This window comes from Oncorhynchus mykiss, chromosome 27 (assembly GCF_057628025.1).
Source record: "Oncorhynchus mykiss isolate SJ-2025 chromosome 27, ASM5762802v1, whole genome shotgun sequence".
Lineage (NCBI taxonomy): Eukaryota > Metazoa > Chordata > Actinopteri > Salmoniformes > Salmonidae > Oncorhynchus > Oncorhynchus mykiss.
In genome coordinates, this window is record NC_143048.1 from 3,912,652 (window position 1) to 3,940,016 (window position 27,365).

Genomic DNA, 27,365 nt, shown 5'->3' on the forward strand with positions numbered 1-27,365 from the left:
AAAACTGTAAATTAAGACCATAAAACAACGTTATCTTCCACAGCCCATTTTGACTTTGCAGCTGGCATATCTAGAGGAAATTGCACAGTTCTGCCTCCAGGTCAAGATTCATAACAAACCTGCGATTGGCAGAGGCAATGTAAAATAACAATTAACATGCTTTTTCCTTGTTTCAAGTATGTTTTATTATGAAAAGTACAATATATCCTTGTATACTTGTACAACTATGGAGCGTTTGTCCATATTTAATTGTACAATTTGTTATTCAACATAAAAGACGCACAACAAATTATTACATTGGTGTTTTAACGGTGTTATTGTAATAGTTTAAATGTTTAAACAGAGGATACATCTACAACAGTATAAAGCAAGTGCAGTATGTTCTGAGTATGTTACTTTAACGTCAACTCATAACGTCACACTATAACTTCATGTGGAAAGACTGCATGTTGTTTTGGGTGGATTGAGTGACGCCTTCATCAACATTTGCAGAATATTCCTGTAATATTTTCACCTCTGTGTTTGTGGGACCACTTAGAAATGGAAAGAGGTGTGTGTTTGTTCCCAATCAGAAATGATGGTCCTCATTGGAAGGTCCTGTGTCAAGGTCCTCACAATTATAGGGAGGCGTATGTGTGTGTGTGTGTGAGTGTGTGTCCAGTGTGTGTGTGTCCAGTGTGTGTGTGTATCAGTGTGTGTGTGTCCAGTGTGTGTGTGTGTTTGTCCAGTGTGTGTGTGTGTGTGTGTGTGTGTGAGTCATGTGTGTGTGTGTGTCCAGTGTGTGTGTGTGTGCATCCAGCGTGTGTGTGTCCAGTGTGTGTGTGTCCAGTGTGTGTGTGTATCAGTGTGTGTGTGTCCAGTGTGTGTGTGTGTTTGTCCAGTGTGTGTGTGTGTGTGTGTGTGTGTGTGTGAGTCATGTGTGTGTGTGTGTCCAGTGTGTGTGTGTGTGCATCCAGCGTGTGTGTGTCCTGTGTGTGTGTGTGTGTGTGTGTGTGTGTGTGTGTGTGTGTGTGTGTGTGTGTGTGTGAATCTAGTGTGTGTGAGCATCCAGGGTGTGTGTCCAGTGTGTTTGTTGTCGTGGAAATTTCCTCTATTTACCAAATCATGGGAGCAAACCACAACACAAGTCAGAGTTAGTTATCAAAGTCCATCTTTAATTATATGAGCTCTATCACAACCCTGTGACTCTCAGATCAATTCAGTGTCTATCAATGAATTTTCTGAGAGCCCCCACTACATTGCAATTGAGATCCTTTAATAGCAAAGAACACACATAGTCAGACAGCATAGACATAATAAATCGTTCAGCTTTGTCTCAAACCCAGAACCATAAACCAATTCTCCATATCAACAGGCATATATCAAATTGTCATTTAGATACAACCAATTCTAAATACAACCAATCCTGGACAAGCTCACGGGGAGCATAGAATGATTCCAGACACTGCCATCCTCCTCTCCCCGATGGGAAAAGTAGGGAGTGACTGGCACACAGACACAGTGGAGCAAAATATATGTTTACACATGATGACACCTTGACCTCTCCCCTCTCTGTGGCCCATGCAACTTAGTCTTGACATAGAACAGATAACTGCCAATGGCCACCACTATAGTACAACAAAATACATTCTTATGAGAAATAACTCATAAGCATATGATGAAAATAAAACATCTTACCTATTACCAACCAATTCTGATTATTCCCCAACAGTGTGCATCCAGCGTGTGTGTGTGTGTGTGTGTGCGCATGTGGTGTGTGTTTGTCCAGTGTGTGTTTGTCCAGTGTGTGTGTGTGTGTGTGTGTGTCCAGTTTTTGTCAGTGTGTGTGTGTGTGTGTCCAGTGTGTGTGTGTGTGTGCCCAGTGTGTGTGTTTAATTGTGTCCAGTGTGTGTGTGTGTGTGTGTGTGTGTGTGTGTGTGTGTCAGTGTGTGTGTTTGTGTGTTTTCAGTGTGTGTGTGTTTGTCCATTGTGTGTGTATATCAGTGTGTGTGTTTGTGTGTTTCCAGTGTTTGTCCGGTGTGTGTGTATATCAGTGTGTGTGAGTCCAGTGTGTGTGTGTGTCCAGAGTGTGTGTATATCAGTGTGTGTGTGTGTGTGTGTGTGTGTGTGTGTGTGTGTGTGTGTGTGTGTGTGTGTGTCCAGTGTGTGTGTGTGTGTGTATGTTGTGTGTGTGTGTGTCCTGTTTGTGTGCGTGTGTGTCCAGTGTTTGTGTCTGTGTGTGTGTATGTGTCCAATGTGTGTGTGTGTGTGGATCACTGTTAACATGGTAGTTATTTACAGGTTATTATTTACAGGGACACTGAGGAGTCATCACCCCAAACCCTAAACCCTGTATAGAGGGGCTCTGTGAATGTGGAGGTGAATGTGTACAGGTGGGTCAGTGTGTCAGAGGAGGCTCTATAGAAGGACAGAGTGCCGGCTGAGCAGTCCAGATACACTCCTACTCTGTGGGAGCCGGAGGGGTGGACGTCTATGGTTGTGGTAATATTATTGTGACAGGCATAGTAACTGTTGTCAGAGCAGAACAGACTCCAGGACTTGTTATTCCATCCAAGACAACAGTCATCACCCCCTCCTCTCCTGTTGATTCCTTTATATGTCACTCCGATGCCAACCCTTCTCCCACTCCACTCTACCTCACAGTAACAGAGCCCAGTCAGACCCTCTCTACACAGCACCTGTTCACAGCCCTCAAATCTCTCTGGGTGATCAGGATACAGCTGCTCCTCTTTCCTACGTGTCACCTTTCTGTTCTCCTCAGACAGAGAGAGGAATCTGTTTACTGTGTTTGGGTCCAGTGTCAGATCACACACATCTGATGGATGAAAACAGACACAATATTAGAAATCATCATCATTCACAGAATGTTAACTCACTTTTCACTAATTCATTTAATGTAGATGTTTCTAGGTATCAAAAGGAGAAGTTAAGGTAACTTGAGACTTGTTGAATGATCTTACGTTATACTTTATGGTAATATAAAACACACTTATTCACATTAATCACACACACACACACACACACACACACACACACACACACACACACACACACACACACACACACACACACACACACACACACACACACACACACACACACACACGTAATGGCTTTCGTCCTCCTCGTCTGAAGAGCGGCCAAGTGTCCATGGTTATTTAAACACAAACTGAACACTCCATCGAAAAACAATAAATGTAACGTGAATAACCAAAACCGAAAACAGTACCGTGTGGTGTAAAACACAGACACGGAAACAATCACCCACAAACATACAGTGAAACCCAGGCTGCCTAAGTATGATTCTCAATCAGAGACAACTAACGACACCTGCCTCTGATTGAGAACCATACTAGGCCGAACACAGAAAAACAACCTAGACACACAAAACATAGAATGCCCACCCAACTTACGTCCTGACCAACTAAAACAAACAATTAACACAATAACAATGGTCAGAATGTGACAGTACCCCCCCCCCAACGTGCGGACTCCAGCCGCAGAACCTGAACCTATAGGGGAGGGTCTGGGTGGGCATCTGTCCGCGGTGGTGGCTCTGGCGCTGGACGTGGACCCCACTCCACCATAGGCTTAGTCCGCCTCTGTGGTCTCCTAGGAACGGCGACCCTTGCCGCCGACCCTGATCTGGGAACCCTAAACAGGCCCACCGGACTGAGGGACCCCTCTGGACTTAAGGGGTAGCTCAGGACTGAGGGGTAGATCAGGACTGAGAGGTAACTCAGGACTGATGGGTAGCTCAGGACTGAGGGGTAACTCAGGACTGAGGGGTAGCTCAGGACTGAGAAGCAGCTCAGGCTGGTTGATGGCTCTGGCAGCTCCTGGCTGGCTGACGGCTCTGGCAGCTCCTGGCTGGCTGACGGCGCTGGCAGCTCCTGGCTGGCTGACGGCGCTTGCAGCTCCTGGCTGGCTGACGGCGCTGGCAGCTCCTGGCTGGCTGACGGCGCTTGCAGCTCCTGGCTGGCTGACGGCGCTGGCAGCTCCTGGCTGACTGACGGCTCTGGCAGCTCCTGGCTGGCGGATGGCCCTGGCAGCTCCTGGCTGGCGGGCGGCTCTGACTGGCAGGCGGCTCTGGCAGCTCCTGACTGGCGGGCGGTTCTGGCAGCTCTTGACTGGCGGGCGGCTCTGGCAGCTCCTGACTGACGGGTGTCTCAGATGGCGCTGGCAGACGGGCGGCTCAAATGGCGCTGGACAGAGGAGCTCTGGCGCATCTGGACTGAGGGGCTCTGGCGCCTCTGGACTGAGGGGCTCTGGCGCCTCTGGACTGAGGGACTCTGGCGCCTCTGGACTGAGGGGCTCTGGCGGCTCTGGACAGGCGGGAGACTCCAACAGCTCTGGAGAGTAGGAAGGCTCTGGCAGCGCTGGACAGAGGGGCTCTGGTGCCTCTGGACTGAGGGGCTCAGGCGCCTCTGGGGGGACTGAGGGACGGAAGCTCTGGCAGCTCCGGACAGGCGGGAGACTCCGGCAGCGCTGGAGAGGAGGAAGGCTCTGGCAGCGCTGGACAGAGGAGCTCTGGTGCCTCTGGACTGAGGGGCTCAGGCGCCTCTGGGGGGACTGAGGGACGGAAGCTCTGGCAGCTCCGGACAGGCGGGAGACTCTGGCAGCGCTGGAGAGGAGGAAGGCTCTGGCAGCGCTGGACAGAGGAGCTCTGGTGCCTCTGGACTGAGGGGCTCAGGCGCCTCTGGGGGGACTGAGGGACGGAAGCTCTGGCAGTGCCGGACAGGGGGGAGACTCCGGCTGATACTACATGATTCCATATGTGTCTGGAGAGGAGGAAGGCTCTGGCAGCGCTGGACAGAGGGGCTCTGGCGCCTCTGGACTGAGGGGCGGAAGCTCTGGACTGAGGGGCTCTGGCGCCTCTGGACTGAGGGACAGAAACTCTGGTAGCGCCGGACAGGCGGGAGCACCTGTATTGATGGGACGGAGAGACAGCCTGGTGCGGGGTGCCGGCACTGGTGGTACCGGGCTGGGGACACGCACCTCAGGGCGAATGCCTTGCATACTACGCCAAATCAACAGCTCTCTCTCTTCACTCTCCTCCAATTCTATTAACAACTCCTCGAGTGTCTCCTCATCTCCCATTCGTTCACTCTCCTCCAATCTGTCCAATAATTCCTCGACCCTCTCAGACTCAACCCTCAGCTTAGCCGACTGCTCTGATTCCATCCATGGATCCTTACAGGGGGAGTTGGCTCAGGTCTTACTCCTGACTCTGCCACACTCTCCCTGTTCCCCCCCCCCCCCCAATACATTTTTGGGGCTGTCTCTCGGGCTTCCTACCGCGCCGCCGTGCTCGTTTCGCCAACCTCATTCTCCAGTAACCCTCCTCACACTGCTTCAGTGAATCCCAGGCGGGCTCCGGCACTCTCCCTGGGTCGACTGCCCACCGGTCTATCTCTTCCCAAGTTGTATAGTCCAGATAATGCTGCCTCTCCTGCTACTTCTTCTGCTGCTGTTGTTGCTTCTCCTGCTGCTGCTTTTGCTGCTGCTGCCGCTTCCTCTGCTGCTTCTGTTGCTTCCCCCGCTGCTGCTTTTGCTGCTGCTGCTGTTGCTCCTGCTGCTGCTGCTTCTCCTGCTGCACCTTGGGAAGGCGACACTCCCATGGCTTTGCCCAGGGTCCTCTCCCATCGAGGATTTCCTCCCACGTCCAGGAGTCTTGTGTCTTCGTCCGCTGTTGCTGCTCATTACCACGCCGCTTGGTCCTTGTTTGGTGGGTGATTCTGTAATGGTGTTCCTCCTCTTCGTCTGAGGAGGAGAGGCGAGAAGGATCGGAGGACCAATATGCGGCGTGGTAAGTGTCCATGGTTGTTTATTTAAACACATAAACTGAACACTCAATAAACAATAAACGTAACGTGAATAACCAAAACAGAAAACACACACACACAGAAACAATCACCCACAAACATACAGTGAAACCCAGGCTACCTAAGTATGATTCTCAATCAGAGACAACTAACGACACCTGCCTCTGATTGAGAACCATACTAGGCCGAACACAGAAAAACAACCTAGACACACAAAACATAGAATGCCCACCCAACTCACGTCCTGACCAACTAAAACAAACAATTAACACAATAACTAGGGTCAGAACGTGACAACACCTGTATACATCATGAACACAAACACACATTTCTTATGTAATACGAACACGCCACACACAAACACAGACACACACATTGTCAAAACAACTATTTTTAAACGTTGGTGTCCCTGATTTCTGCTTCTGTAGAACTACAGCTGATATTTAATATGACCAAGTAAGTAATGATGGTGGTCTTTGACTTTGACTTAACTTGAATTAAGACTTATTCTTAGTAATATTCTTCACAGCAGTCAACACTCACATTTTCTAAGCCCAGGTTTCATTGTGTACTCTCCACCATGTTCCACACTGTAGCGGTAAGCAGAAGAACAGACAGTCATTGAGTGATACACACACACACACACACACACATACACACACACACACACACACACACACACACACACACACACACACACACACACACACACACACACACACACACACACACACACACACACACACACACACACACACACACACACACACACACACACACACACACACACACACACACACACAGTCAGCATATACCTTTGTCCAAGTGGTGGTAAGAATGTTTGTCTTAACTAGCCTGATATGAACATTGACATAAACCCTCTACAAACTTTAGTTTCTCCAGTCTGCAGTGTGGATCCTCCAGTCCAGCAGAGAGCAGTCTGACTCCTGAGACTCCAGGGTGATTGTAGCTCAGGTCCAGCTCTCTCAGGTGTGAGGGGTTTGACCTCAAAGCTGAGACCAGAGAAGCACAGCCTTCCTCTGTGACTAGACAGCGTGACAGTCTGCAAAGAGTCAAAACATTTTAAAATCACACTGCTATTCTTTGGCGGTGAAAATTGTGGCAGTGTACTTTTTCAACATTTTTAGATATATCAGTGTCCTGAAACCTTCCATATCCATAAATTAATGTATCATTATTAGAAATGACAAATTATCAAAGTATGGCCTGTAGAGAGAAAAATGTTTAGTACAAATATTTGAGTAGACATGCTGCAATAGTTTGTGTCGGGGGACTAGGGTCAGTCTGTTATATCTGGTGTATTGCTCCTGTCTTATCCAGTGTGAAATTAAGTATTCTCTCTCTCTCTCTCTCTCTCTCTCTCTCTCTCTCTCTCTCTCTCTCTCTCTCTCTCTCTCTCTCTCTCTCTCTCTCTCTCTCTCTCTCTCTCTCTCTCCCTCCCTCCCTCCCTCCCTCCCTCCCTCCCTCCCTCCCTCCCTTTCCACAGTGACTTTCCACAGTGAGCTTTCCACAGTGACCTATCCACGTCCTCTGTCACTCAAGGAACGCATTTGATGTTCCTCAACCACGAGACACTTGTGTTCAGTCTGCATGGATAATGCAGCACATGGAACAATGTGGATGACAACAAAGCTGTTTTCACTTTGCTTCTTCAAATAAATCCACCAGCGTTCTGTAATGACACTATTAGTTTATGTTTATTACATCAGCAAAACAGCTAGTTTGTCTTTTCTTAGCAAGTTGCCCTAAATCTTGTGAGACGCTAATTGTTCGCCACTAATGTTAATATCTAGCTAGATAGCTAATAAATGTACTGAATAAGAGCAAACGTAGCTAGCTAATACAGCCTGATAATACCAGTGATGGTGTAGACCTAAATCAGCATGTTGATTGTGCAACAGTCTCTTCTTAACCAAAGGGGAATATGCAGAGCAAGAACATGTTACCTACATGAAGTAGCTAAGAGAAAACATGCAATGTAGCAAAAGCTTATAGGGTCTCCTAGGAAACACTTATCAACACTTTAGTTCCTACCCTGTCACAATAACTCCTCCCTGGCATTTTAATTGGTTGTCATCTCAAACACTGTATTCAAAGTGCCCAAAACTAAAAATACCTTCAAATACCTGGCCATATCGCCCAGCCCTAGTTTGTTTGTGTGTCTGTGTGTTCATTGAGTGATACACTTGCAAACACATACACACACACACTGGACACACACAGAACACACACACAATGGACAAACAGGACACACACACACAGGACACACACACACAGGACGAACACACACAGGACGGACACACACTGGACACACACTGGACACACACACACACACACACACACACACACACACACACACACACACACACACACACACACACACACACACACACAAACACACACACACACACAAACACACACACACTGGACAAACACACACAGTTCAAAAAGCTGGAGCAATTTAAAACTGTAAGCTTCACTGTCCAAACACATATGGTGTGGACATTGTGTGTTTGGTAAACACATGTGGATCTGGTGAACAGTTATCACTTGTTGACCAACTACAGGAATACTGACCTCAGAGTCTCCAGTTTACAGTGGGGATTCCCCAGTCCAGCAGAGAGCAGCTTCACTCCTGAATCCTTCAGGTCATTGTTACTCAGGTCCAGCTCTCTCAGGTGTGAGGGGTTTGACTCCAGAGCTGAGACCAGAGAAGCACAGCCTTCCTCTGTGACTCCACAGCCTGACAGCCTGACAAAGAGATCATCATGACTTCACAAACACACTGTTGTCATGACTCTCCTGATCAGGTCAGGAGACCACAACCCTACAGATCATCTCTCACCCCCAACAGCGAAGGAGAGATCTAGGGGTCTGAAGATGTGGGGGTTTTATGACCCCTCACGCCCCTGGTAAATCTTAGGCCACAGACAACATTCCTTTGTCCTCTCACTATGGAGACCCACCCTCAGAACATTAAACATGCAATAAGGGACTTTGGAACAATGGTTTCCGTCAGCCACATTGGTGGTCATGACGATAGATGGAATATGAAAATGTATGTCATTTTTGTTTTGTTATTAAAGGTTAATAGATGACATTATAAAGAAACATTTTAACTTTAAGAGTTTTCCTAGGATATGCTTGATGTTTATACATTGCACGTGGAAAATGTCCAAATCAAAGAGAATGTTTTGGTAAAGATGAAATGTGAAGTGAGTTGTCTAAAATTGGAATTGAGTAAAATCTAGACCTTGCCTCAGTGCGCCCAGAGAATTGCCCTAAAGGCGGTTACTCCCACTTCTGACCCGAGGGTATAAGACATGTGCATTAAGAATTAACATATCAGACTATGTGACCCAAACTGCAGCCATGATCTAAAAAGTAAATGAACCCAGAACGCAAAACAAGTTTGCAGAAGAATACATATTTTTCTACCCAAGCTACGGATGAGGCCCCTAGCATCCAATCCCAGCGAATCGTGGTATCTAAACGGTTTCATTCCTACGCTGTGAGCTCTGAGTTTCAGAGCTGTCCATCCTCAGAAGACCCCTTCCAGAGCAAGGGTGAGGAAACAGACCACTAAGCCAAAAGGACACTGACATCGTGAGGACAACCAGAGTTGCGCCGGAGAAGTGCGTCATTGAGCAGCCTAAACGGACCACGCTGAGCTTCCCATCTGAGAACTTCCACACGTAATTACATCATTATATTCTGACCCATAAGAGCGGCAGTTCGGGGCAAGGCTAGGGTTAAAATAAGCATTGCTGCCAAATGCACCCAAATGTATATTTCTCTCGTATACTTTCTCTTTTTCTCTCTCCTTAAATCCCCATTTTGGGTAACACGCGCCATAGTGTGTTGGCCCGTTATACTAAGTTCTAATCTATAGCCTAGATATTGTTTTTGTGTATGTGTATTTTTTATCATCATTTTAGCTTTCTAGTAAATAAATAATCAACTAAGATTGGTGTGGTAAGAACTCATTGGTGGGACTCGGGTTTGTGCAGATTCCCGGATTATGCGACGTTCAGAATGAGACTGTAGAGGAAACTGATTAATTAGCGACTGTTGTAAAATCGATATTCTGATATACTTTGAGTTAATTTAGGAAATAGAAACTCAATAAAACAAATTTTCCCATGGTGCCCTAGGTAAATGAGTAAATAATTGCTTGATTCATTTAATCACGCAATTAGAAGCCTTTAATCGTTCGATGAGCAACAGTCGTCACATTAACTAATACAATGTCATGACACTGTTCATTTAACACCAGTAGTGCAGAAGGACAAAGGCAGATGCATTTGGTTTATTCTCTCAAACAACATATAGATTAATCTTCGGGTCTCCTAGAATTGTATGGTCATGTTGTTATACTAATGTGAAAACCAATGCACTGATTCAATGTGTAATTCAACATGATATTGTATATATATTACAATAAATATTTTTCTCTAAACTGAATATTGCTTCCTGATGATGAGTTCTGATGTGTCATTTTATGTACTCACAGGACAGCTCTGGAGGCTTTGACCACTGGCAGCAGCCTCAGAAGACCTTCCTCTGATCTGGAGTATTTTTTCAGGTCAAACACATCCAGCTCCTTTTCTGAAGTCAGCAACACAAAGACCAGAGCTGACCACTGTGCAGGTGACAGGTTGGCTCCAGAGATACTTCCTGTTCTCAGGTAGCTTTGGATCTCCTCCACTAGAGAATGGTCATTCAGTTCATTCAGACAGTGGAACAGATTGATGCTCCTCTCCGGAGAAAGATTCTCCCTGATCTTCTCCTTGATGTACTTGACTGTTTCTTCATGGCTCCGTGAGCTGCTTGTCTTTGTCAGTAGACCTTGTAAGTACTTCTGATTGGACTCCAGTGAGAGGCCCAGAAGGAAGCGGAGGAAAAGGTCCAGGTTTCCTGTCTTACTTTGTAAGGCTTTATCCACAGCACTCTTGTAGAAACTAACTTCAGGCTCGTCTCTGAATAGCAAAGAAAAGTTATTGGATTTTGTTTGCTGTTTGTCCATTAGATTCTCGTTGTTGTTGATGAATGAGAGGAACACATATACAGCAGCCAGAAACTCCTGAATGCTCAGATGAACAAAGCAGTACACCTTGTCCTGGTACAGCACACATTCCTCTTTAAAGAGCTGTGTGCACAATCCCGAGTACACTGAGGCTTCAATGACATCAATACCAGCCTCTTTCAGGTCCTCTTCATAGAAAATCAGATTGCCCTTCACAAGCTGTTGAAAAGCCAGTTTTCCCAGTGACAGAATGCTCTCTTTATTCCAGTGTGGACCTGTCTCTTCTTTCCCAAGATACTTTTCATTCTTCTGTTTGGTATGAAACACCACAAGGTGTGTGTACATCTCAGTCAGAGTCTTGGGCATCTCTTCTCTCTTATATTTCAGCATGTGTTCAAGGACTGTTGCAGAAATCCAACAGAAGACTGGAATGTGGCACATGATGTGGAGGCTCCTTGATGTCTTTATGTGTGAGATGATTCTGCTGGCCAGGTCCTCATCACTGAATCTCTTCCTGAAGTACTCCTCCTTCTGTGGGTCATTGAACCCTCTTACCTCTGTCACCTGGTCAACACACACTGAAGGGATCTTATTGGCTGCTGCAGGTCTGGTAGTTATCCAGAGGAGAGCAGAGGGAAGCAGATTTCCCTTGATGAGATTTGTCAGCAGAACATCCACTGAGGTTGACTCTGTGACATCACAACAGATTTTGTTCTTCTGGAAGTCTAGGGGCAGTCGGCACTCATCCAGACCATCAAAGATGAACAGAACTTTGTACTTGTTGTAGTGGGAGATTCCTGATTGTTTGGTTTCCATTGAGAAGTGATTGAGAAGTTCAATGAAAGTGTGTTTGTTCTCTTTCATCAAATTCAGCTCCCGAAAAGGGAATGAAAATAAAAATTGCACATCCTGATTTGCTTTTCCTTCAGCCCAGTCCAGAATGTACTTCTGCACAGAGACTGTTTTTCCAATGCCAGCGACTCCCTTTGTCAGCACAGTTCTGATAAGTTTGTCTTGTCCAGTTAAGGGTGTGAAGATGTCGTTCCATTTGATTGCAGTCTCTAGTCTTGCTTGTTTCCTGGTTGTTGTCTCAATCTGTCTCAGCTCATGTTCATTATTGACCTCTCCTGTTCCACCCTCTGTGATGTAGAGCTCTGTGTAGATCTTATTGAGAAGTGTTGGGTTTCCTTGTTTAGCGATCCCCTCAAATACACATTGACACTTCTTCTTTAGATTAGATTTGAGTTCACGTTGGCAAATCACAGCAGGATCATCTGAATCTAGAAATAACACAGAGGATATTCATATTACGTATGTTTTAATGCTTACAGTATTGTAGGACTGTTATAAAGTTTTAAATTATAATTATTTAACTGACTATACATGTGTAAATGTTTTCATATTGCATTACAGACTGGCGTGACTGATTATAATATTATTGATTATTGATGGTATAATTAATGTTGTCTCTCTCTCTAATCTCTCTTTAAATGAATCACCACAACACATCCCTGCTGCTACTTGAGGAGGTCACTAGGTGTTGAGTTAAGGCTGCTACAATGTCATTGAGTTGTACTTTCGCTTCAGCTTTTAAATGTTATAAAACAGCACTCAACATGAGTCAGACAGATCTTACAGTTCTCCAGTGTGTCAGCAAGCTCCACCTGGTTCATCTTCCTCAGGACGTGCAGTGTGATCTTCAGAGCCCCCTCTCTGGCACTGCTCTCCTGCTTCTCATCTTCAGAATCCACCACTTCCTTATCCTGCTTCTGACTCTCAAAGCCTTCTGGGAGTTCTGGACTAAGAATCCTCTTGAACAGCTTCAGCTCGTTCTTCACAAATGTCATAATATTCTCTTCAAGCATCTGAAATAAATAAAGTAAATAAGTTAAGCAAGAGACAATATGCTTTCTCATTATCACATTAATGAATGGTTGACAGATCAACTTTACTTGAGGTAAACAAAAACAAATGTACATAACAGGACCACATACACTGAATATGGAGGCCAGGTCTTTTTGATGACTCTGGGAAGACTGACCACTGAGAATCTCTGACTCTAATCTCTCCTGTTGGTTTCTGTGGACAAAACATGAGATTACATCTCCTCATCCAGGGAGTGAACACACGCACACACACACGCACATGCACACGCACACGCACACACACACACACACACACACACACACACACACACACACACACACACACACACACACACACACACACACACACACACACACACACACACACACACACAGTCTCTAGTCAGAAATGACTAGGGAGGTACCCTTATCTCAACTCATTTGCTCACAAACACTGTATGTTTGTTTTACTCCATGTGTAACTCTGTGTTATTGTATCTGTTGAACTGCTTTGCTTTATCTTGGCCAGGTCGCAATTGTAAATGAGAACTTGTTCTCAACTTGCCTACCTGGTTAAATAAAGTTGAAATAACTAAAATGCTGCTGGTAGAGTAGCTAGCTAGCATACCTAGCTGTACCGACTAACTAAGATAACTAGGATACTGCTGGTAGAGTAGCTAGCTAGCTTTCCTAGCTGTACCGACTAACTTGGCTAGCTAGCAGTTTGTTCATCTATCCCTGATCTCGATGACAACGAATCTGGTGAATCACAAAATGAAACAAGGATAGAGAGTGAAAAGGATCTGGCTACACTCATACTGTCCCTGACCGCAAAGCAAAAAGAAAATTAAACACTAAACTTTGGTGTGTCAACACCATAGCGAACTCCGTCATTATTTCCAAAGATCACCTCATCCCACTCTGCGCGTAACCGGGACAATATGCTTGGCGCCACACCGTACGTGGACGCGGACAGTTCTGTACGGGGACGTGGACAGTTCCAGAACGCGGACGTGAGCAGTGCAACACAATCAACAAAAAACAGTCTTTACAGTGGGTTACATTAGTAATATTCATTTATTTTTTTATTATTATGTAAAACAAACTTTCTACATTTTTATATAACAATATGTTGAGATCTGGGCCCATATCCACAATGGAAAAGTGGTCGTATAAGTGCTGAGAATAAAGACATTTGATACTAATGGGTATAAATTAAAGCTATGCATGAAGCCTCTAGTCCCACCGAGTCGGCAGATATTTAGGACACCTCGTGAGCTGTCCTAAGTAGTTAAGAGTTAACAGCAGGTGTCTTGAGAATACTTTAGAATAATGCAGCGAGTCAGTGGTTCCTGAGCCACATGTAATTCCTTTGCAGTAGTAGAAAGTAATGTTTTATATTTCTATATAATCAATCCATAAATAATACAGACCTACATGCAACAGTATGTCTTGTGCTTTTGGCAATGATGTATGTATAATAATTATGTATAACATGTGAGACCATGTATGTCTGCATAGCATTTTGTCTTCATTTTGGCAGAATAACTCATGCTTATTTCTGAAGATTAACTCAGGTTTTCACCTAGCGGCTAAGGAGTTGGAGCTGTGGCAGAATGGTGGAGGGTTCGAAACCTGGACTGGGTGCTGGAGAAACAGGTGGAATTGATCTGACCACTGGAGGGCTGCTGGGTTTACATCCTCAAAACATGAATCTTTCGTTCATCAGAACTCTACAGGTTCTTCTTCCCTGAACACAAAAAGTATGTATGTATGTTAGTGATTCCATATATGAAGGAAGTGATAAAAGCCTTTTTGGTTGTTTAACCTGTCTACGATACTGGTTCCCAATTGGGGATCAACCCTCCCACGTTCAGCTGAAACGGTGGCGCATGGAACGCAAAAATATTCTTAAAAATATTTAACCTCCACACATTAACAAGTCCAATAGCTCAAATGAAAGATAAACACCTTGTTCACCTAGCCAGGAAGTCAGATTTCTAAAATGTTTTACGGCGAAAACATAGCACATATATATGTAAAACCACCACCAGACACAGCTCATTTCAATAGCCAAAACATGCAATCAACAAACGCAGGATTAAAAAATAAATCGCTCACTAACCTTTTGAAAATCTTCATCAGATGACAGTAATATGACATATTACACAGTACATATTTTTTTTTTTCAATAATATGCCATTTATATCCATAAATGTCCATTTACAGTGAGTTCACCTTCAGAAATTACTCAAAAATGCCCGCAGGAAATCTATGTAGCGCGGCAAGATAACGTAAATAGACATCATAAACTTTGACTAAATATACATGTTCTACATATAGTTAGAAAGATACACTGCTTCTTTATGCAACCGCTGTGTTAGATTTATTTTTAACGTTACAGAAATCGCACACTATTCCATATGCTGAGACAGCGCTCAGTTCCAAGCTACATTTCCACGTAATGTTGGAGTCAACAGAAACACAGATTTAAGCATAAATATTCCCTTACCTTCGATGGTCTTCGTTCAGAATGTTCTGGAAGGCTTCATACTTACCCAATACATCGTTTGGTTTCAAGTCTTGCGTCTTTGTATTAGCTACTGCTAATAACATCAGCTGAAATGCACCCAAAACGTCCTCTGGTCCGGATAAGTTGCGCATCAAAACTTCAAAATTACACATTATATGTCGACTAAACAGGTCAAACTAAGTGCAGAAGCAAGCTTTATGATGTTTTAGACGTGCAAAACAAACTTCAATTCAATCGGCCATCGTCTGCCCTTCTCTTGAGTGCTGGAAACAAAGGAATGGCTGGGACCAATTCGCGCCCATACGCACAGCCTATTCTCTCGTGGCACGCACTAACTCCCATAGGGTCAATTCTCGCGGGATTTGAACGATTTGAAGCTCTAATGAAAGAGGACATCTAGCGGAAGAGAAAGAAAGTGTCCCCAGAATCATAGCTCGTTGGGAAGGGTGGGGGCCATGACGTCAAAGTTGCTCCAACTTTCATGGCCACAAAAACTAGTTTGGAAGAATGCCTGCCCTGTGAGTTCTGCTATACTTACAGACATAATTCCAACGGGTTTAGAATCTTTAGAGTGTTTTCTATCCAATAATAATTTTTATTTGCATATATTAGCAATTTTTGACAGATTTTTTTTCCAGTTTACTAGGGGTACCCAATCTCTCCAAAGAGAGATTCCTTATCCTTAACAGGATAAGGAACCTTCTGTTCTAAGAGCGTATAATAAACATGTTTTTATTTTGATTATTTAATTATCTACATCTTGTTATTTCAAGTTCTCCCTTTGGAGTAAGACATCATGTCGTTAAAAAAATAATCCTAAATTGGGCATGGCTATAAATTGGGCAATTGAAGGCATCTAGGGCGTAATATGTGGTCGCTGAAAATTAACATTGTATGCAACGTTGTAGGCAACATTCTTGGCAAGGGACTTGATGCCTACTATGCCAAAGCTATTTAGAGTTGTTAAACAGGGTTTCAGGCTTTTATTTTGAACAATGAGGACGAAAGACCCCATGACTTGTGTGGACAGTGAGATGGACCAGAGCTATTTTGCACACAAGACCGGGAGCTCGCCCTCGGTTCTTTTTCCTTTCATTTGAATAAGTCTGGTGAAAATATTACCGATTATTTTGACAAAAGACAACCTGAGGATTAATTATAAACATTGTTTGACATGTTTCAACAAGCTTTAAGGGTACTATTTGGATGTATTCATCTGAATGTTGTGATCGCCATTGACAGTGGATTACTGAACAAAATGAAACAGCTCATCAAACATAAGTGATTAATTATATTGCTAAATTCTGACTTTCATGACTCCTCTACTTGGCTTGAAAATGTGTGTATGCTTTTGTATGCAGGGCGCTGTCCTAAGATAATCGCATGGTATGCTTTCGCCGTAAAGCCTTTTTGAAATCTGACACAGCAACTGGATTAACAAGAAGTTTATCTTTAAGCCGATGTATAACACTTGTATAATTTATGAATGTTTATTATGAGTATTTCTGTATTTTGTATTTGGCGCTCTGCAATTTCACCGGATGTTGACCAGGTGGTAAGCTTCTCACCTACCCATAAGAAGTTTTAAACGGGTTTGAAGAGTGAGTTGATATAAGGGTAATATTGTCAAAATTCTGCTTGACCATCAGAATTGGTCAAAAAAAAAACATTTACTCCATTATATTAGACAATAATTCAAATAAAATAAAATCTAATTGTATTAGACACATGCACTGAATACAACAGGTTTAGACGTTACAGTGAAATGCTTACTTATGAGCCCCTAACAAACAATGCAGGTAAGTAAAAAATACGAATAAGAATAAGAAATAATGGTAACAAGTAATTCAAGAGCAGCAGTAAAATAACAATAGCGAGACTATATACAGGGGGTACCATACAGAGTCAATGTGTGGGGGCACCAGTTAGTTGAGGTAATATGTACATGTAGGTACTGTTATTAAAGTGATTATGCATAGATGATAACAACAGAGAGTAGCAGTGGTGTAAAAGGGGGGGGGGGGGGGGGGGGGGGCAATACAAATAGTCTGGGTAGCCAGTTGATTAGATGTTCAGGAGTCTTATGGCTTGCGGGTAGAAGCTGTTTAAAAGCCTCTTGGACCTAGACTTGGCACTCCGGTACCGCTTGCCGTGCAATAGCAGAGAGAACAGTCTATGACTAGGGTGGCTGGACTCTTTAACCATTTTTAGGGCCTTCCTCTGACACCGCCTGATATATAGGTCCTGGATGGCAGGAAGCCTGGCCCCAGTGATGTACTGGGCCATTCGCACTACCCTCTGTAGTGCCTTGTGGTCAGAGGCCGAACAGTTGCCATACCAGGCAGTGATGCAACCAGTCAGGATTCTCTTGATGGTGCAGCTGTAAAACCTTTTGAGGATCTAATGCCAAATCTTTTCAGTCTCCTGAGGGGGAATAGGTTTTGTTCGTTCCCTCTTCCCGCCTGTCTTGGTGTGCTTGGACCATGTTAGTTTATTGTTCATGTGGATGCCAAGGAACTTGAAGATCTCAACCTGCTCCACTTCAGCCCCGTCGATGAGAATGGGGGCGTGCTCGGCCCTTTTTTTCCTGTTGTCCACAATGATCTCCTTAGTCTTGATTATGTTGAGGGATAGGTTGTGATTCTGCAACCACCCGGCCAGGTCTCTGACCTCCCTATAGGCTGTCTCGTCGTTGTCGGTGATTAGGCACACTGTTGTGTCATCGTCAAACTTAATGATGGTGTTGTGCCTGGCCATGCAGTCATGAGTGAACAAGGAGTACAGGAGGGGGCTGAGCACGCACCCCTGAGGGGCCCCTGTGTTGAGGATCAGCGTGGCGGATGTGTTGTTACCTACCCTTACCACCTGGGGGCGGCCTGTCAGGAAGTCCAGGATCCAGTTGCAGAGGGAGGTGTTTAGTCCCAGGGTCCTTAGCTTATTGATGAGCTTTGAGGGCACTATGGTGTTGATTGCTGAGCTGTAGTCAGTGAATAGCATTCTCACATAGGTGTTCCTTTTGTCCAGGTGGGATAGGGCAGTGTGGAGTGCAATAGAGATTGCATCATCTGTGGATCTGTTAGGGTGGTGTGCAAATTGGAATGGATCTTGCGTTTCTGGGATAATGGTGATGATGTGAGCCACGTTATATGCTCAATCAATCAATTTAGTTATATTTTGCTACTTGTAGGCTACTGTTTGTAATTTGTCTCAATATATTTTATGATGTGTAGCCTACCGTGATGTAGTGCAATTTTATTGGATAAGCATTAGAATAAGCCACCTCAATATTTGCAACCATAGGTGATAATATTTCTCTAGGTGCTGATCCGTCATCAGTATTGTGAAATAATTATAATGTTAAAATCATAAGGCTAGTGGGCAGTATCCTTAATTTCGGAGAGTCTGGCGTGCCCAAAGTGAACTGCCTGTTACTCAGGCCCAGAACCTAGGATATGCATATTATTGGTAGATAAAACTGTTAAAATAATGTCTGTGAGTATAACAGAACTGATATGGCTGGTGAAACCCCGAGGAAAATCCATCCGGGAAATGTTTTTTTTTTATGTGTAAATGTTTTTGCTATTGAATATAGTGGGATAAAGCTCCCAGATTGCAGTTCCTATGGTTTCCACTAGGAAGTGGACATTTTCACTGTCACTAGAGGTTTACGCGCGTGACCTTGTGCGCCCTCTCTGTTCTTTTTCCTTTCTATTGAATACGCTGTTGTCCGGTTGAAATATTATCGATAATATCGATATTTGACAAACTAAGGATTAATCTTAAGGCTAGGTGGGCGCTAGTGTCCTACCTCGACAACATCCGGTGAAATTGCAGAGTGCCAAATTCAAAATATAAAATTCCTAATATTAAACATTCATGAAAATACAAGTGTCATACATGATTCTTTAGCTTAGAATCTTGGTAATCGAACCACTTTGTCCGATTTACAATAGGCTTAATGGCGAAAGCATAGCATTTGATCATCTGAGGACAGCGCCTCACAAAATGTCTGCATTTGCATAAATTCATAACCTGCACAAGCATCCTCAAACTCAAAAATAGCAATAAATTAAATTACTTACCTTTGAAGATCTTCCTCTGTTGGCAATCCAAGGAATCCCAGAAACACAATAAATGGTTGTTTTTTTCGATAAAGTCCCTCTTTATATCCCGAAAGCTCTGTTTTGTTGGCACGTTCTGTTCAGTAATCCACTGGCTCAATGGCGTTCAAAACATGCAGACCAATACATCCTAATAGTACCGGCAAAGTTCGTCGAAACAAGTCAAACGATGCTTCTAATTAAAGAAAGATTTGAATGGAGAAAACTGATCTGAGAGCAGCGCTCCCTTTCTTTCCATCCTATCAGTATTGATACATGATCCACCAGACATGATACCTTGTAGTGCTGCTGATCCAGTTTCTACTGGTCTGACTGAGGATATGAACTCTGACCTGTTCACCAGACTACCTTGTAGTGCTGCTGATCCAGTTTCTACTGGTCTGACTGAGGATATGTAACTTTGAACTGTTCACCAGACGTGATACCTTGTCCTTGTACCTTGTAAATTAAAAAAAGAAACAGTAACACAATAAAATAAAATAACAATAATGAGACTGTAAGGAGAACCAGTTCTGAGTCAATGTGCAGGGGTACTAGGTAGTTGAGGTAATAATGAGACTATAAGGAGTACCAGTACTGTGTCAATGTGCAGGGGTACCAGGTAGTTGAGGTAATAATGAGGCTATAAGGAGTACCAGCACTAAGTCAATGTGCAGGGGTACCAGGTATTCTAGGTAATTGAGGTAATATGTACATGTAGGTAGGGGTAAAAGTGACTAGACAATCAGGATAGAGATTACATCTCCTCAACCAGGGAGTGCACGCACACACACACACACACACACACACACACACACACACACACACACACACACACACACACACACACACACACACACACAGGGAATGTTGTGTTTTTTTAATAGTGTTTTAGGACTATATGAAAAAAAGTATTAGCCTATGGATTTTGAAAACAAGAAAAATAAATGGGAAAATAGGAGAGGAGGAATGACTAGAGACAGTGTTGTTTAACTCACTGACCATGATCCATGAGTTCTTCTTACCTTTGTTCAGTAGAAAGGTCTCCCTCTCTAAAGTATATAGGTAGCGCCATAGACTTGTCACTCTTCATGGACACACAGCTGGGTACAGGGGAGGCTGGTCTCTCCTGCTTGATTGGGCTACAACACAACAGATAAAATACGTACAATTAGTACTGCTAGGTTTTACACAGTAATAATATATATCTGCCTCACTCTCAGAGAAATCAATAGTACTGCTAGGTTTTACACAGTAATAATATATATCTGCCTCACTCTCAGAGAAATCAATAGTACTGCTAGGTTTTACACAGTAATAATATATATCTGCCTCACTCTCAGAGAAATCAGTAGTACTGCTAGGATTTACACAGTAATAATATATATCTGCCTCACTCTCAGAGAAATTAGTAGTACTGCTAGGTTTTTACACAGTAATAATATATATCTGCCTCACTCTCAGAGAAATTAGTAGTACTGCTAGGTTTTACATAGTAATAATATATATCTGCATCACTCTCAGAGAAATTAGTAGTACTGCTAGGTTTTACACAGTAATAATATATATCTGCCTCACTCACAGTGAAATCAGTAGTACTGCTAGGTTTTACACAGTAATAATATATATCTGCCTCACTCTCAGAGAAATCAGTAGTACTGCTAGGTTTTATACAGTAATCATATATATATCTGCCTCACTCAGATATATCAGTAGTACTGCTAGGTTTAATACAGTCAAATGGGACCAACCAGCTTGGTTCGGTCTTGTGTAGCCAAATTTGAAATTGTATTTTTTAAATTGGATAAAAGTAGAGACTCAGAGCTATAAAATGGTATATCATACACTGCATTTGAGGAACAATGGGAAAGTAGTTCTGCTTTGAAAGTTGATGAACTTGTAACCTCACTTTTGAGAAAACGTCCTTTGAATGTTTTGGTTCTCAAACATCAGCGCAACATCACGTTGTTAAAAAATAATCCTAAATTGGGCATGGCTATAAATTGGGCAACTGAAGGCATCTAGGCTGTAATATGTGTTCTATGAAAATTAACATTTGTATGCAACTTTGTAGGCAACATTATTGGCAAGGGACTTGATGCCTACTTTGCCAAAGCTATTTAGAGTTGTTAAACGGGTGTGAAGAGTGTGTTGATATAACGGTAATATTGTCAAAATTCTGCTTGTAACAATGATCAGAATTGGTTAAAAAAATATGCATGCCATTATATTAGGCAATAATTAAGAGTAGGCAAAGTGGTCGTGTCGTGTGAAAATTCTATCAAATGTCTTACATTGCAACGAGTACAGTCAGGGTGCCGCGGAACCCCTGCAGTACCTCCACAGACAACGGATTGAGAACCCTGATTTAGCAGATACTCTTATCCAGAGTGATTTACAGTAATACATTCATCTTGAGATAGCTAGGTGAGACAACCTCATATCACAGTCAAATGTACAGGATATAAACATTCCATTCAAGCTGAATGGATAATAATAATGGATATGTAGCATTTTGCTTAAAAAAAGTAAAAAAAATATACACATCTAAAATCTATATTTAAAAATCTGAGAACAGATATATTGAAGGTACGCATAAGCAACTATTTATGATTAAAAAACAAATGTGAACATTTTTGGAAATAAACTCTTAATAATTCTTAAATAAAATTGTCATCTCACCTCTTAGCTTTGGTGTCATGTTCCCCAGAGAGACTCATTTTAGAGGCAGGGCCTCCTTCCTCTCTCTCCCCAGAGAGACTCATTTTAGAGGCAGGGCCCCCCTCCTCTCTCTCCTCAGAGAGACTCATCTTAGAGGCAAGGCCCACCTCCTCTCTCTCCCCAGAGAGACTCATTTTAGAGGCAGGGCCCCCCTCCTCTCTATCCTCAGAGAGACTCATTTTAGAGCACTGACCCCTAAACAGAAATCCAGCATGTCGATTGTCATTAACACAGCAATTCTTCAATGTCAATTGTTATCATTTATTAATTATCTCTTATAAAACATTTACTAACAGACATATAGAAACAGTCAGGGGATTTAATGCAATCACATGAACATGTAGTTGTGACATTTCATCTCCATGGTAACTGTCATTTTTATAATAAGTCGCTGTTAATAGTCACTAAGAGTGGACTATTTATTGTCTTTCAATATGTTATTTTCTAAACGTATCTGACAATACAGACAGAAGGGTGAAAATGGGCATGAATGATCTGAGAGGGAAATCATTGATCCATTCAATGTTTATTTGCAACAAGTAAGATATGTTATATTATGTAAAGTAGGCTAGGTTATAATGTATAATAGCAGTTTGTTAGTGATATGCAGATTGAGTTCTATACCTCAGCTATGGACTTCACATCATAGATGACCAGACAAAACCTGTTCAGATCAGTTCACAGAGACCATCAGATTTGTCGGCATGATAAGTGATCGTAGCTCAAACCCACTCTGACTATTGAATGCCTGACGTCGACCTAACCTTATAATAGTTTGTAGGTAGCCTAGACCCACAGTACGAGAGTCTGCCCGTCTTTCCTACATACCAACACGTTGATTTCATGTTACAGAAAAATATGTGCCACAGTTTCGAAAGGAACTTTGTAACTGCGTAGGCTACAAACATGTTTCTAATTACATATGAGGAAATCACATACCTTACAGTCACTGGTGCAGCTGTTTTCTTGCAGTTGAAGTAGCTTTCATAGGCAACTCATTCAACCAGCCTAAACCACAGTAAATAAAAGATGTCAAATGGTCAAAAGTGAATCCTGATATAGCCATATACATTAGAGAGAGGTATATATATCCTGATAGAGCCATATACATTAGAGAGAGGTATATATATCCTGATAGAGCCATATACATTAGAGAGAGGTGTATATATATATCCTGATAGAGCCATATACATTAGAGAGATGTATATATATCCTGATAGAGCCATATACATTAGAGAGAGGTATATATATCCTGATAGAGCCATATACATTAGAGAGAGGTGTATATATATATCCTGATAGAGCCATATACATTAGAGAGAGGTATATATATCCTGATAGAGCCATATACATTAGAGAGAGGTATATATATCCTGATAGAGCCATATACATTAGAGAGAGGTGTATATATATATCCTGATAGAGCCATATACATTAGAGAGAGGTATATATATATCCTGATAGAGCCATATACATTAGAGAGAGGTATATATATCCTGATATAGCCATATACATTAGAGAGAGGTATATGTATCCTGATAGAGCCATATACATTAGAGAGAGGTATATATATCCTGATATAGCCATATACATTAGAGAGAGGTATATATAGCCTGATATAGCCATATACATTAGAGAGAGGTATATATATCTTGATAGAGCCATATACATTAGAGAGAGGTATATATATCCTGATAGAGCCATATACATTAGAGAGAGGTATATATATCCTGATAGAGCCATATACATTAGAGAGAGGTGTATATATACTGATATAGTCATATACAGTGCCTTGCGAAAGTATTCGGCCCCCTTGAACTTTGCGACCTTTTGCCACATTTCAGGCTTCAAACATAAAGATATAAAACTGTATTTTTTTGTGAAGAATCAACAACAAGTGGGACACAATCATGAAGTGGAACGACATTTATTGGATATTTCAAACCTTTTTAACAAATCAAAAACTGAAAAATTGGGCGTTCAAAATTATTCAGCCCCTTTACTTTCAGTGCAGCACACTCTCTCCAGAAGTTCAGTGAGGATCTCTGAATGATCCAATGTTGACCTAAATGACTAATGATGATAAATACAATCCACCTGTGTGTAATCAAGTCTCCGTATAAATGCACCTGCACTGTGATAGTCTCAGAGGTCCGTCAAAAGCGCAGAGAGCATCATGAAGAACAAGGAACACACCAGGCAGGTCCGAGATACTGTTGTGAAGAAGTTTAAAGCCGGATTTGGATACAAAATATTTCCTAAGCTTTAAACATCCCAAGGAGCACTGTGCAAGCGATAATATTGAAATGGAAGGAGTATCAGACCACTGCAAATCTACCAAGACCTGGCCGTCCCTCTAAACTTTCAGCTCATACAAGGAGAAGACTGATCAGAGATGCAGCCAAGAGGCCCATGATCACTCTGGATGAACTGCAGAGATCTACAGCTGAGGTGGGAGACTCTGTCCATAGGACAACAATCAGTCGTATATTGCACAAATCTGGCCTATATGGAAGAGTGGCAAGAAGAAAGCCATTTCTTAAAGATATCCATAAAAAGTGTCGTTTAAAGTTTGCCACAAGCCACCTGGGAGACACACCAAACATGTGGAAGAAGGTGCTCTGGTCAGATGAAACCAAAATTGAACTTTTTGGCAACAATGCAAAACGTTATGTTTGGCGTAAAAGCAACACAGCTGAACACACCATCCCCACTGTCAAACATGGTGGTGGCAGCATCATGGTTTGGGCCTGCTTTTCTTCAGCAGGGACAGGGAAGATGGTTAAAATTGATGAGAAGATGGATGGAGCCAAATACAGGACCATGCTGGAAGAAAACCTGATGGAGTCTGCAAAAGACCTGAAACTGGGACGGAGATTTGTCTTCCAACAAGACAATGATCCAAAACATAAAGCAAAATCTACAATGGAATGGTTCAAAAATAAACATATCCAGGTGTTAGAATGGCCAAGTCAAAGTCCAGACCTGAATCCAATCGAGAATCTGTGGAAAGAACTGAAAACTGCTGTTCACAAATGCTCTCCATCCAACCTCACTGAGCTCGAGCTGTTTTGCAAGGAGGAATGGGAGAAAAATTTCAGTCTCTCGATGTGCAAAACTGATAGAGACATACCCCAAGCGACTTACAGCTGTAATCGCAGCAAAAGGTGGCGCTACAAAGTATTAACTTAAGGGGGCTGAATAATTTTGCACGCCCAATTTTTCAGTTTTTGATTGGTTAAAAAAGTTTGAAATATCCAATAAATGTCGTTCCACTTCATGATTGTGTCCCACTTGTTGTTGATTCTTCACAAAAAAATACAGTTTTATATCTTTATGTTTGAAGCCTGAAATGTGGCAAAAGGTCGCAAAGTTCAAGGGGGCCGAATACTTTCGCAAGGCACTGTACACTAGAGAGAGGTTTATATATCCTGATAGAGCCATATACATTAGAGAGAGGTATAGTGGGGCAAAAAAGTATTTGTCAGCCACCAATTCTGCAATTTCTCCCACTTAAAAAGATGAGAGAGGCCTGTAATTTTCATCATAGGTACACTTCAACTATGACAGACAAAATGAGAAAAAAAATCCAGGAAATCACATTGTAGGATTTTTTATGAAATTATTTATTATTTATTTATTATTTATGATTCACTATACTAACATTACACCATACATTTCATTTCTCTACACACTTTACAATAATCCCTGGCAGGATTCCCTGTAGCCTGAATTCACAACCAGAACATGTCAAGTCATTGAGATATTTTCTGTTCTGTTCTGTATATTCTTATGGATGAGGCCTAAATTGGAATGTGAAGCTAACTGAATCTGGCTGTTTTTAGAAAACCAGTATATCAAGCCTGTATCATAGTCTACCCCTCAGGTTACTTTCAGGTTTCAGCTTTAGACATGCCGAGTCGTAGGCAAAAACCTGGGTTGTATTCATTAGTTTACTCCACAGCCAACAGTTTAAAAATGTTGCATAAAACATAAACAGTTCTCTCAATGCTGTACAACGTGACCTAAACGGTTTCTGTTGCCAAACGTTTTGTTACGATGGGCACTAATGAATACACACAACCTGTTTTGAGGAAGTGTAAGTTGTTGTTAGTCTCTCCACAATATTTATTTGTCTCTTTCACACAACTTACCTTCCTCAGTGAAAAGCATTAACAGTAGATTAGAAAGAGAAAATGTTTGTTTGTTGCTTGTTGTGTTTTAAGCCTGTTTTGAGGAGAAAAGTCAATAGACCTATGATACAATACACTCTTAGAATAAAGGGTTCCAAACTTGTCCTCCAGGCTGTCCCCATAAGAGAACACTATTGGGTTCCAGGTAGAACCCTAATTGCTTCCATGTAGAACCCTCTGTGGTAAGGGTTCTTCATGGAACCCAAAAGGGTTCTACATAGTACCAAAAAGGGTTCTACAAAGGGTTCTCCTATGGGTACAGCCAAATAACCCTTTTAGATTCTAGATAGTGTAGGAGTGATCACTCTGGGGCACACATATGGGCACAGAACAAATTCACCCCACGCATCTGATTTATTTCGAAAACATTTTAAACAGAGTAGGACTATTATAACACTGTCCACCAAAAATATCATCAATTATATGAATACACATAACAACATCATCAACTATATGAATACACATAACAATATCATGAACTGTATGAATACACATAACAATATCACCAACTACATTAATACACATAACAATATCATCAACTATATGAATACACATAACAATATAATCAACTATATGAATACACATAACAATATCATCAACTATATGAACACACATAACAATCGTCAACTTACCTTTTATCTCTCAATAGAAACAGAGTCTGGAATGATCATCAGGTCATCAAATGTTACTTTCGTTTGCTCTGCTCATTTACATATCAGGTTCTGCCTGTTCTCTCTCCCACTCCCTCTCTCTTTATAGCTCTTACAATGTGTCTTGGCATACATTCTACAACTGTCTGGAACTCTATTCTTCTGCCTCTCTCCATCACTTTCTCTGTATCTTGTCTGGTGTCCCACTCCATCATATCATATTCTGTTGCTGTCTCCGTGTATTGTCTGCGTCTCTCTCAATCACCAGAACATTTTGAGGGTTAGGCCTACTACAATACAACATTCAAAACATGACAACACAACTACATAACACCATTAAATACAGTTGAGGGTTGCTACAATACAACATTCACAACATGACAACACAACTCCATAACACCATTAAATACAGTTGAGGGTTGCTACAATAC

General features: G+C 42.4%; 1 protein-coding gene across 1 annotated transcript; it reads right to left on the bottom strand.

The window, feature by feature from the left end:
• Nucleotides 1–1,133: 1,133 nt before the first annotated feature.
• LOC110507338 (protein NLRC3-like) lies at nt 1,134–27,165 on the bottom strand. Its single transcript, XM_036965782.2, has 11 exons — nt 26,917–27,165; nt 23,031–23,099; nt 22,053–22,286; nt 20,396–20,512; nt 12,867–12,951; nt 12,509–12,737; nt 10,358–12,152; nt 8,424–8,597; nt 6,715–6,888; nt 6,369–6,415; nt 1,134–2,815 (listed from the first exon to the last, which is right to left on the bottom strand). Exons 3-11 carry the CDS (start codon nt 22,268–22,270, stop codon nt 2,289–2,291), a joined length of 3,366 nt encoding a protein of 1,121 aa, XP_036821677.2. The 5' UTR covers nt 22,271–22,286; nt 23,031–23,099; nt 26,917–27,165; the 3' UTR covers nt 1,134–2,288.
• Between the last annotated feature and the right edge of the window lie 200 nt (nt 27,166–27,365).